General features: G+C 42.9%; 1 protein-coding gene across 2 annotated transcripts in view; it reads right to left on the minus strand.

Annotated features, from left to right (window-relative positions):
* LOC127577349 (L-fucose kinase) overlaps window positions 1-12,820 on the minus strand; it is a 245,635-nt gene that overhangs the window by 219,507 nt on the left and 13,308 nt on the right. For both annotated transcript variants that reach the window (XM_052028477.1, XM_052028478.1), the window contains exon 2: window positions 1,851-2,048. In XM_052028477.1, coding sequence (XP_051884437.1) covers window positions 1,851-1,992 — 142 coding nt within the window. In that variant the 5' untranslated portion in view covers window positions 1,993-2,048. The remainder of the gene's footprint in view (window positions 1-1,850; window positions 2,049-12,820) is intronic.

The following is a 12,820-nucleotide window of genomic DNA, read 5'->3' on the forward strand; positions in this document are numbered from 1 at the left end:
CCTTTGCTCACGTTTCACCTGATGACTTGCTGAACTGAACTTTGAGAACTATTCCTAGACTCGGGGTTTGGCAATTTGCCACACACACACACTTTGAGTTTATTAGATTTGGGGTTAATGTTTAACATCTAACGTTTTTGGCTTTTCTCATTGTCACAAGTAGTTATTGATAAAATGGTTTCTAACACTTATACATGACTCAGTGTGTTTCTATTTTTGCTGGTACGTAATATTTGGTCCGGGTGGATCACCTGTCCCAGAGCAGACTTGACCCTGTTGGCGTGGCCTTGGACAGGATCTTATAATCCACATTCAACAGTGAGATGGGTCTCCAATTTCTCATGTCCTCCCTCTCCCCCTTCTGCTTGTAGATGAGGATAATGGTGCTTTTCCTCATGGATTCTGACATGCTGCCAGCCACAAGCATAGCATTGTACACTTCCAGCAGGTCTGGGCCCATCCATTCCCACAGAGCAGAGTACAACTCAGCCAGTAAGCTGTCGCTTCCAGGAGTTTTATTTGAATCAAAGGAAAGGATGGAGCTGGTCAGCTCCTCCAGGTTCAGTGGATGGTCCAGACTCTCCAGCTTGCTGTCATCTAAGACCTCCATGATAGAGAACAGGAAGTTCTGGGAGGCTGTGCTGTCTGTGGCTTTTTTGTCATACAGACCAGCATAGAAGGATCTGCAGATCCTTAATATGTCCATCTGTGAGGATGTTACTGAGTCGTCCTCTTCCTTAAGGCTGTGGATCAGAGCTCCCCCTGTGCACCTTTTGGAAGAAGAAACACGAGCACATCTCATCCTGCTCCACAGACCGGACCCCAGATCAGAAGATAATCTTGGAGGATTTGGAGGCGTGGAGCTGGGCTTACCGGCTCTTCGCCTCGAAGTTCCTCCCTCATAACCACGCCCCCCCTCAACTGCAGAAGAAGTTGCTGCAAGTTTGTCTGGAGTTAGCACAGTTCCCTCTGACTGTCTTGCTTTCTGGACCCCTCTGCGGATGAAGAGCTTCTCATTACTACCATCGCGGAGGAGGTACAGAAGCCTTAAGACCCACACTCAGAAACAGCTTCTTCCTCAGTGCAGCAGTCAGCATAACGCTTTACAGTGCCAGCGACCAGGGTTCAATTCCAGCCACTGTCTGTAAGGAGTTTGTACATTCTCCCCATGTCTGCGCGGGTTTCCTCCGGGTGCTCCGGTTTCCTCCCACATTCCAAAAGACGTACGGGTTAGGAAGTTGTAGGCATGCTATGTTGGAGCCAGAAGCGTGGCGACACTTGTGGGCTGCCCCCAGAACACTATGCGAAAAAAAAGATGCATTTCACTGTGTTTCAATGTACATGCGACTAATAAAGATATCTAAAGATTTCTGAATGGTCCATCAACACTACCGTTATTATTTTTGCACTATTTCTTCTTGTAATTTGTAGTAATTTTATTACTTTGCACTGTACTGCTGCAGCAAAACAACAAATTTCATGTCATCTAAGTCAATAATAATAATAATTCTGATGGGCTCACCTACGTGCAAGTTCCATTACTTGAAATTATGTGCACAACTATCCTAACCCCCTCCTCTCTGGTTACCTTAATTACAGCAACGATGCACTTCAAAAGTGTTCTGTCAAGCATCTTAAGAGATGCAAGTGTCAAAAATTAATACCATTTTCCAGCAACAGCATCATTTCTACATGCTATGGAAAAACAAATTGCAATCCACAGTGGGCAATTTACATGTCATACTAACAGCAAGAATGGTTTCTTCTTTAAATACTCTATCACAGAATGAACAGTTACCAACTAATGCTTTGTAATAAGTGGCTGGATAATTTGCTCATGCAACTCATACCTCTCTGGAAGGCATACACACTATCTTTGTACTGGCACGTGAGGATAATGATAGTCCATTCCACTCCTGTGGCTTGAGCACCAAAGTTCTGCTCTTCTGATACCAAAGTTTCACCGCCTACATTTGCCATTCTTATTGACATCTTCACCTCATGCCATCCAGTTGATCTTCAGATGCACCACATGACCAGATTGCTTCCTGGGAAGAATGCAAAATAATTATTACATGGCGAATAGTGGCAATTGCACAAGGAAGGATAATACAAAATGTAAAATTTAAAATTAAGGTGGAGAGAAAGGGATAACAAGAACAGAACAAGCACACACGAGTCCATACAGTAAAACTCAGTAAATCCAGCCGTCTCAGGACTTCAGTGGTGCCGGACTAGCAGATTTTCTGGACTATTGGATATTATTCCTACTAATATTCCAAAATGCTAATTCACTTTTTGCATGGAAAATGTTTGCAAATAATAAATTTTCCAGTGAACCTGGTGGATGGAACACAAGCAAGCTCAGGAACCAGAGCCGTGGTGTGACGCAGGTGAGTACGAGAACTGGGGCCCTAGTGTTTTAGAGCAAGGGCAGGGTGCAGGGCCGTGGTGTGGTACCGGGAAGCATGGATGCTGGGTCCCCCAGTGCGAGAGGCAGCATGGGAATCAGCGCCTGGACTTCCCAACAATCGGATAGCAGGTTATTGAAGTTTTACTGTACTCTGTTCCTGTTTAATTATACAGTAAATTCTTAGCTAATATTTCTAATGGGAACTGCCATACAAATTTATAATGCTATAATTGTTTCTGGAGTGGGATAACTAGCTTGGCGTACAAGTTTGCAATGACAAACTAGTTATACTGCTCTAGCACACCAACTGATGCAACAATAAAGTAAAGCTTTGGGAGGTAGTATCAATAAGAATGAGAAGATAAGAATGGAAAAGATCAGGATAGAATATCTTTAGTCACATGTACATCAAAACACACAGTAAAATGCATCTTTTGCGTAGAGTGTTCTGCGGGCACCCGCAAGTGCCACCATGCTTCTGGCACCAACATAGCATGGTGACAACTTCCTAACCCGTACGGCTTTGGAACGTGGGAGGAAACCAGAGCACCCAGAGAAAACCCACGCAGACACACAGGGAGAACGTACAAACTCCTTACAGACAGCGACCGGAATTGAACCCGCTAGTCCTCAAGGATCATTTCTGTGCATTGTACATAAGGAATGGAACCTCCAGGTGAAGTGAGATTAGAAGGCAGGGATGGAGATTGGACTAGGCACAGAAGTGTAGTTGTATAAAATGTAATGAAGCACAAGTTGGGAAGTGGGTTGCCTGCAAAACAATAACTCTGAAAATCAGTATTAAAGATGTTCTCTTGCTTCCTGTTCTACCAAAGTAAAAAGAACTGATAAATCTAGAAATCTGCTCAGGTATTAAATTAAAACCCCACCGACTCAGAGACCTGGGACTTAACACCTCCCTTTGCAACTGGATCCTTGACTTTCTGACCAACAGACTGCAATCAGTGAGGATAGGCAGCAACACTTCCAACACAATTATCCTCAACACTGGTACCCCACAAGGCTGCGTCCTCAGTCCCCTACTCTACTCCCTACATACTCATGACTGTGTGGCCAGATTCTGCTCTAACTCCATCTACACATTTGCAGATGATGCCACCGTAGTAGGCCGTATCTCAAATAACGATGAGTTGGAGTACAGGAAGGAGATAGCGAGCTTAGTGGCATGGTGTCATGACAACAACCTTTCCCTCAATGGCAGCAAAACAAAAGAGCTGGTCATTGACTTCAGGAAAGGGGGCAGTGTACATGCACCTGTCTACATCAATGGTGCTGAGGTCGAGAGGGTTGAGAGCTTCAAGTTCCTGGGAGTGAACATAACCAATAGCCTGTCCACGTAGACAACACAGCCAAGAAAGCTCACCAGTGCCTCTACTTCTTCAGGAGGCTAAAGAAATTTGACATGTCCCCTTTGACACTCACCAACTTTTATCGATGCATCATAAGAAGGCATCCTGTCTAGATGCATCACGGCTTGGTATGGCAACTGTTGTGCCTGGGACCTCAAGAACCTGCAGAGAATTGTGGACACAGCCCAGCGCATCACAGAAACCAGCCTCCCCTCCATGGACTCTGTCTATACCTCTTGCTGCCTTGGTGAAGCAGCCAGCCTAATCAAAGACCCCTCCCACCCGGGTCATTCTCTCTTCTCCCCTCTCCCATCAGGCAGAAGATACAGGAGCCTGAGGGCACATACCACCAGGCTTAAGGACAGCTTCTATCCCACGGCGATGACTATTGAACAGTTCCCTTATACAATGAGATGGACTCTTGACCTCACAATCTACCTCGTTATGTCCTTGCACCTTAGTGTCTACCTGCACTGCACTTCCCTGTAGTTGTGAAACTTTATTCTTTATTCTGTTACTGTTTTTACCCTGTACTACCTCAATGCACTGTGTAATGAATTGATCTATACGAACAGTATGCAAGACAAGTTTTTCCACTGTACCTTGATACAAGTGACAATAATAAACCAATACCTGAATAAGAACCACAATGTGAACTCAACCCAACCCACTCAGACAGATAGCCAGGCTCTGCAGTGACGCCATGCCTTGACAATTAGGAAACACTTCCTGCCCTGCCAGCACTATCCCAGCTTGTTGAGAACAACCAGACCTATTACTGGTGCAGCAGGTAGTGCTGCTGCCTTATGGCTCCAGCCCCTGGTTCAGTCCTGATCTCCACTGCTGTCTTGCAAAGTTCTCCCCATTTCCTTCCACATGGTGGGTTAATTAGCCACTGTAAATCATCCCTGGAATAGGTGTGTGGCAGGAGAACAGGGAGGATGTTGACGGGCATTGAAGAAAGAATAGCATATGGAGAAAGTAACTGAAGGAATGCCATTATGAAATGCCTTTGAGAGTCGGCATAGGTGATGAGCCGAATGGTTTCCTTCGACGTTGTCAGGAAATATGAAATCACAAACCACAGTACTGAACATTAGTCCATTTACAGAAAAACTCCGATAATCCGACGTGCTCAGGGCTTTGGTGGTACCTAACTGGCAGATTTTCCAGGCTATTGGATATTGCTCTTACTAATACCCCAATTTACTTTTAATTCACTTCTTCTTACAAGATGTTACAAGCTGTATAATAAATGTCCGTGAACCTGGTGAGTTTAAAGGGAATATGGGAAACAGGACCCAAGCAACTTTAAAAGGGGGCATGGAAATCAGGGCCCCAGGGAGGTTAAAAAGAGCATGAGAGACAGGGTCCCACTGAATTTAAAACGGAGTGTGGGGAAACAAAACCGGGTGGGCCTAATACCAAACCATCAGGATTTCTGACAAATCAGGCAGCAGGTCATCATGTAGTCATAAAGATCTGCTGAAATCCAATCCGATCCAAACCTCAGGACTAAGAATTTTCTTTTGATACTTCATCCAACTCCAACACATACAGTCTGGCCCCACTGGGCTTGGGTTCGGTGGGCTGTAACTCAAACATTCTGCATATCCGGAAAATAAAGGAGGTGTGTTTAAGTGCTGACATTTTAAAAGCTGGATGTATTCTAATAAAAAAAAAGGAAATGCTGGAAACAGTGAAAAGGTATGGGTGAAGAGAGAAGGAAAGAATGTTTCAAGTCAATGGTCCTTCATCATAAACCTGGAAAATTGATCTATATTTTGCAGCAATAGCAGAGAGGCCATCAGTGATCATATTTATTATGGGCTAAATAGGACAACAGTGTCTGCACCTGCACAGTCAAATAGGGAAAGTTCTGTCAGAGCTATCCCACTCCTCCACAAGGTGTGCTGATCGAGTCCTCGCCAACAGACTGTATTCAAATGAATGCAACAGCATAAACTTGCTGTGTCTACTCAGTAGTGTTGTGCTAATTTAGGCTGAAAACATTGCAGCTAATATATTCAGGAGTAGGCCTTGATTTTTATAGTGTTATCATTGTCAATTACTTCTAAACAACCTCCATGACTCTGGAAACTTATTCCTTTAGAAATTAAAATCATTAAAAACAATTCAGTCCATCTGTCTCTTTTAAAAATATCTGCCTTTCAATCTCATCTGTGTTTCAAAATTTTCATTTTACTCTGTAGATCTAATTTAAACATGTGCCTTTATACTTCCTGGTTTGGACTTTGCTCATCTCAATCAGAATGCTTCAATCTGATAAACTGCATCTTTCCCCTGGTGTCACACATTACAAAATCCACAGTGGAAAGTGCCACTCTGGAATAGATTCCCAACAACAGGAAGTTTCTACTTGTCAAATCTTTTGTGGATGGCTATCAGAAAACAGCATTGCTTCATGTTGACTGCAAAAAGAAAAATGTCCATTACCTTGGTACAGCACAGAAACAGGCCCTTTTGGCCCACTTTGTCCAAGCCGACTGTGATGTCTATCTATGCTAATTCATTTGCCTGCATTGGACTGTATCTCGCTACGCCTTTTCTATCCAATTACCTGTCCAAATGCCTTTTAAACATTGTCACTTTATCTGCCTCCGCCACCTCCTCTGGCAGCTCGTTCCAGAGGTTCACCACCCTCTGAAAACCTAATCCTTTATATCAGATCTCCTTTAAATGTCTCCCCTCTCACCTTAAATATATGCTCTGGAAAATAAAAGTCTGAGCATCTATCCTATCTATGCACCTCATAATCTTATAAACCTCTAGAAAGGCATCCCTCAGCCTCCAATGTTCCAGTGCAGAATACAAAAAGAAGTACGGGTTAGGAAGTTGTGGGCATGCTATGTTGACGCTGGAAGCGTGGCGAGACTTGTGGGCTGCCCCCAGAACACTCTGTGTATTTCATTGTGTGTGTTTGATGTACATGTGACTAATAAAGATATCTTAAACCCAGCCTATGGAAGAAGCCTGACCAGTTAATGCAGATGAACTCAGAGCATAGATGGGCACATGGGACTGGGATGTTACACTGTTACAGAAACATGGTTTGGGGAAGGGCAGGACAGCAGCTCAATGTTCCGGGGAACAGATGCTCCTGCCATGACAGAGGTGGAGGGAAGAGAGGAGGGGAAGTTGCACCATTGATGTGTGAGAACATCACAGCAGAGGATATGCCTGGGGGAACATTCAGTGAGGCCATGTGGGTACAACATAGATATAAGGAAGTGGGTGATCACTTTTGATGGGATTGTACTACAGGCCCCTCATTAGTCAGCGGGAATTAGAGGAGTATGTGTAGGAGATCCCAGCTAGGTGTAGGAATAATAGGAATGTAACAGTAGGTGATGCTAACTTCCCCAATAATGACAGGGAGTGCCACTGTGTTAAAGGATTAGATGCAGCAGAATTTGTTAAGTGTGTTCAGGAAAGTTTTCTGAAGAAATATGTAGCTGGCCCCACTAGAGAGGGGGCAGTACTCAACCTCCTCCTCGGAAATGAGGCTGGGCAAGTGGCTGATGTGTCCGTGGGGGAGCACTTTGGGACCAGTGACCATAATTCTACGAGTTTCAAGACAGTCATGGAAAAAGATAGGACAAGTCCACAAGTTCTACATGGGGCAAGGCTAATTTTGATTGAATTATACAGGAACTTGCAAAAGTTGATTGGGAGAGGCTGTTTAAAGGGACATCTGGCAAATAGGAGGCTTTTAAAAGTGAAAATAAGGCGAGTTCAGGACAGTGTGTTCCTGTCAGAGTGAAGAGCAAGGCTGACAGGATTAAGGGTCAGGAAGAAGAAGGAGGCATATGTCAGATATAGGCAGTTGGGATCAAGCGAATCCCTTGAGTATAAGGGATGCAGGAGTACACATAAGAAGGAAATTAGAAGGGTAGAAAGGTGACATGAGGGTGGTGGGTGCCTTAAACACAGTGCTGGGGGAGGTGGTGGAAGCAGATACAATAGCCACATTTAAGAGGCAGTTAGACAGAGGGATACAGACCATATACAGGCAGATGGAATTAGTTAGATTGGCAACATGATTGGCACAGATAAGCTGGGCCGAAGGGCCTGTTCTGTGCTGTACTGTTGTGTTCTGTACCTGCAGATGCTGAATGACCTGCCAGCCATTTCTAGCAGGTTTTGACTTTATTTCAAAATTCCAGTATCCGTAATATTTATTTTTAATATTAGATATTTGATACATTAAAAATGTATCAAAATAAAAGATACAGAGACAGAGGATATGCTGGATGAAGTTTCTTCCCCCAGAAGAAATAAAACTAGTATGTTCCAGTTTATTGTCATAGGCATATATACGCGGGGTATAAATGCCATGAAAATTGGCTTTTTGCAACAGCAGCAGAGTACGTTACAGACACAAGTTAACATAAACTTAAATTAACATAGCAAGTAACTTTTTGATTAAACGGAAGGCATCTTTTAAAGATGGCAACAGAAAAGCCCCTTGATTTCTGTTGGTAATGCGAGGATAAGAAACAAAAGTTAAATACTATTTTTTTGGACATCAGGCAGCACAGGCAATCAGGTGTCACAGGAGGGAGGTTGAGTTCTGCCTCAGGTTGAAGTTAACCTAAAAGAGTTGTGCTGCCTCAATCAAGCAAGAAGACTCAATGAAGTGGCTGATATGTTCATTCTTTTTATGTTATTACATGGAGATAAGTCATAGTGATTAAACTAACAAGTTGGAACATAACAATTACTCTGTGCACTTTATTGTAGATTAAAAGTAGTTTAACAATTCGAACCATGCCTTGCACCATCTAAATGTTAACACTGTTCACTGTCAGAGAGATTGATGAAGTACGTAAGCAAAAAGGCACAGATATTTAGTTCGAGTCATGAGAGAGTTCCCTTGTTATACACTCAAATACAGGTGGCATTGAAGTAAACATAGGCAGTATGCCCATAAAAGGAAAGGACTCAAATCTCACAAGCAGGACAGATGCAAATGAAGCCAAATTGGAGCAGCTGTTTGTGCCAAATTCACAAAATAAAATTAGCTCTTGCAGTTAAGGTGTTGTGGGAAAAGGTTCTTTCGAGTCTCAAAGGCAGAGGAATCCAGACACAGTCTTTGGATTTAAAAAAATTTACTTACAAAGACAAACACGGGAATAGAAGGAACGGGAATGGACGCACACTCACACACTCTGGTAATCGTGAAACGTGAGGGGAGTTGCAATGGGGGTGAAGTGCACACACAAACACACACAGTAAGCTAGTTACAAATGGTCAGGGAAAAAACACAATATGGTGGCTGAACCTCCTGCCTCTGGGCAAGCAACTACTCTATGCTACTGGGAATCGACTTAAAAGCACCCCTAAACCCCTGTGGACACTCAATCTTACCAGTGGTCCCTTGATGTGGTTTCGACCCTGGCAGCAATCAAAAGAGGAAGAGCTACACACGTGGCATCCTTTATTGTGATGGAGAGCTGGGTGGGGCTAGCTCAGGTAATTCAAGAAATCCAAAGGGTCATGGCCAGGTATGAGAGGTGTGCACAGGGACCAATGGTCAAGAGTGTGCTGCTAATGGCTGGGTGGGGCTAGACCCCGATTGACAGTGGTGTCACTTTCAACCAGTACTCGATGGGATCACATGACAGTCATGACCTTTCACATTACATAAGGATACCTATATTGTCCCATAATAATAGTTATCTTTGCAGTCCCTCAGGAATAACACAGAATGGGAGATGCCCATGTGTGACTTCTCCCAATGTGGGTCAGTGTTGCACACTGCCTATCATGTGGTTCCAACAGAGTGAGGTATTGGTTCAATGGCAAGGAGCTGCAAGATAACTGGAGACCAAGCTCACAGATTCTCTCTCTCACACACTCTTTCCTACATGCTCTTCTAGAGCAGCACCACCTTCTTCCCCTCCCCCAACCCCTTCCTCTCGCAGAGCCCCTCCTATAAGCTAATAACAGCCCATCAGCTTTATGAAGTTACATGCAGAATATCAGCAGGAAAGAGAAAAAATCTGAATGAAAGGGAAGCACATTGTCAGAAGTTAAGATTATCTGATATCAGACTGATCAGCACTATTATGATTGAATTTCACCTAGTATCCCTGGGTTACAAGGGAGACACCACTTTTCCTTACATCATCAGCAGAATCTAACAACTATCTCCAGGCCAGATGTAACCCATTAAACTCCAAACATTAGTTGGAAATACTATCTCCATAACATAGTTTGATCTGGTCACTATAGTAAGTATCTGATAGAGAGGACACAGAGCAGATTTATCAGGACACTCCCAGAACTACAGAATGTTAGCAACAAGGAGGGATTGGCTTGACCAGGGTTGCCTCCTTCAGAACTGTGGAAGACGAAGCAAGATTTAATTGAGCTGCACTATATAATGAAGAGTTTGGATCGGGCGAACAGGAAGAATCTATTTCCCTCGGTGAGGTGCAGAACCAGGGTGGAATTGTTTACAAGTATTTGGTAGAAAGAGCAAAGGGTTGCAAATGTCTTTCATCCAGCGAAGGATGGGAGGCTGGAACTCAGACATCTTCTCACGTTGCAATACCACCAATGAACTCCCCCGCTCTTTTTAGCCTCTCAAATTCTAACAATTGGAAGCAAACCTTGGTCCGGCAACAGGAAGACAACGATTCATCACCTTTATCAATGATAAAAATCAGACCCCTTCCATTAAGTCACCTAAGTTCTCCCTCCTAGCCTGATTGAGAATGACAGGGCTGCAGTCATTTTTGCTTTTTGGTGAATTCTCTGTCCAGAAGCAGATCTTCCAGCTGGAGTTCAAGAACATAACAAATGAAATAGTACCTATATAAACTTCTTCCAAAAATTCACCAGTAGGACATGGGCAATGCCAGTAGGACATCATTTATTGGACATCTCTAATTGTCCTCCAAGTATTGGTGGTGTTGCCTTTGAGAACTGCTGCAGTCCTTGCAGCAGATACTCCCATGCAACCATTGGGTGTTGGGGGAAGGGAGGAAGGAGTTCCAGAATATTTACCCAGAGACAATGGAGGAAAATGGGTCTCACAGAGAGGAATTTGTAAATAGGGTTAATCTTTTTAGAGAAGGTTAAGAGATTTGATTGAAGTGCTCAAATTCCTATAGGATATAAACAAGGCAAATCAAGTTAAATTGTTTCCATTTCCAGAATGGTTAAGAACTAGATAAGACGGGCAAAAAAAAAATGATAGAATAGGACTAAAAGTTGACCCTCGCATTGAATGCACATTGACGCAAGTTCCAGCTGTGAGCTCAATGTCAAATTATTTTTCTGCACTTAGATTTACATGTCTTTTGAGCGCCAGTATGCATTGAATTTAAAACACACCTGTAGAAAGAGCAGAGGGTTGTAAATGTTCAGCATCCTGAGAAGGGTGGGAGTCTGGAACGCAGAAGTCAAGCATACTGTTTCTGTTCACTTTCTTAGATATTTTAAAGTATGTACTGTCACGAACCAGCAACAAAAGAAACACACTGAGCATGATTTAGTGTTAAAAACTATTTTATTAATCACTACTATTGATAATACGTAAAATAAAAGTAAAAATGTTAGTATGTTAGAATTCAAAAATGTTAAACCTCGAACGTTAACCCCAAAACTAAACTCTTCGTGTGTGTGTGTGACAAAGTCCAAAACTCCCAGTTCCTGAATGGTTCTTAAAGTTCAGTTCCGCAAGCCATAAGGTGAAACATGAGCAAGGGCTTCTTCAACAACCACCGTTGTCTGAAGATAAGATGTAGATGTAGAAAAACATAGAGAGAGTACATACGAAATCCAAATGTTCCACGATGGAACCCAAACGACACTTCAGTGTTTACTCGGTAGTGACTTCCTCACCCCGAAAAGCATCCGAACCGTGGTCGTCCACACATAAATACCTGTTTCCTTCTACAGGTCAGCAACAAAGTGAACTCCACCAGATTACTTCCAACTTCCATACATGGATTTCAGTGGCAAACACAGTTATTGTTTCTCATCCATCGATAGAGAAAACAAGCAGGCTGGTGTCTCTCTCCCTTCTCTCTCTCTCTTTCTTCTTCTTCTGACTTCTTCAACAACGTCATTACGTCCTTTATCTTCTATTGACGTAAGCACGCCCCACACACACATACACACACACTCTCTATCTTAAAGGGACTTTCACTGAGTCCATAACACCTCCCACCTAAAAAAAAAATTTTCCCAAGAAAATTTTAACCGCGCATACAGTTAGTAATGTTAATAATTATCATGCTACACAACTACAGACTATCAGATTAGTACAGATACATGTTTCCCATTTAACATCGGGAAAGACAATCAGCAATCACATTATCTTTGCCTTTAATGTGAGTTATCATGAGATCAAACTCTTGCAAAATTAAACTCCAGTTTAACAGCCTTCTGTTCTTGTTTTTGACTCGGCTCAGAAACACCAATGGGTTATGATCTGTATACACAGTCAATGGTTTCTGAGCGGTGCAAACATATACACTGAAATGTTGCAAGGCTAAAACAAGCGACAGTAATTCTTTCTCTATGGTGGAATAATTCTTTTGATGCTCATTAAATTTCTTTGAAAAGTAAGCTACAGGATGGTCAATATCATCAAGGTCACCCTTCTGCAACAACACAGCTCCTGCAGCTTCATCACTGGCATCTACTGCTAATGAAAATGGCTTTTCAAAGTCAGGTGTTCTGAGCACAGGATGGTAGCATAAAATGGCTTTCAGCTTCTTAAATGCTTCTTGACAAGAATCTGTCCAAACAAACTTTACTCCCTTCTTCTGAAGATTAGTTAGGGGAAGAGCAATATCAGCAAAATTTTTACAAAATTTTCGATAATATCCAACCATTCCCAAAAATCTTCTAACAGTCCTCGTACCTGTGGGAATAGGGAACTCAGATATTGCTTGAACTTTTGCCTGAACAGGAGCTTGCTTGCCTTGACCTACAACATAACCAAGATACGTCACAGTGGCATGGCCAAATTCACTTTTAGCCAAGTTAACTGTAAGGT

Source organism: Pristis pectinata, chromosome 13, assembly GCF_009764475.1.
Source record: "Pristis pectinata isolate sPriPec2 chromosome 13, sPriPec2.1.pri, whole genome shotgun sequence".
NCBI classification, from domain to species: Eukaryota; Metazoa; Chordata; class Chondrichthyes; order Rhinopristiformes; family Pristidae; genus Pristis; species Pristis pectinata.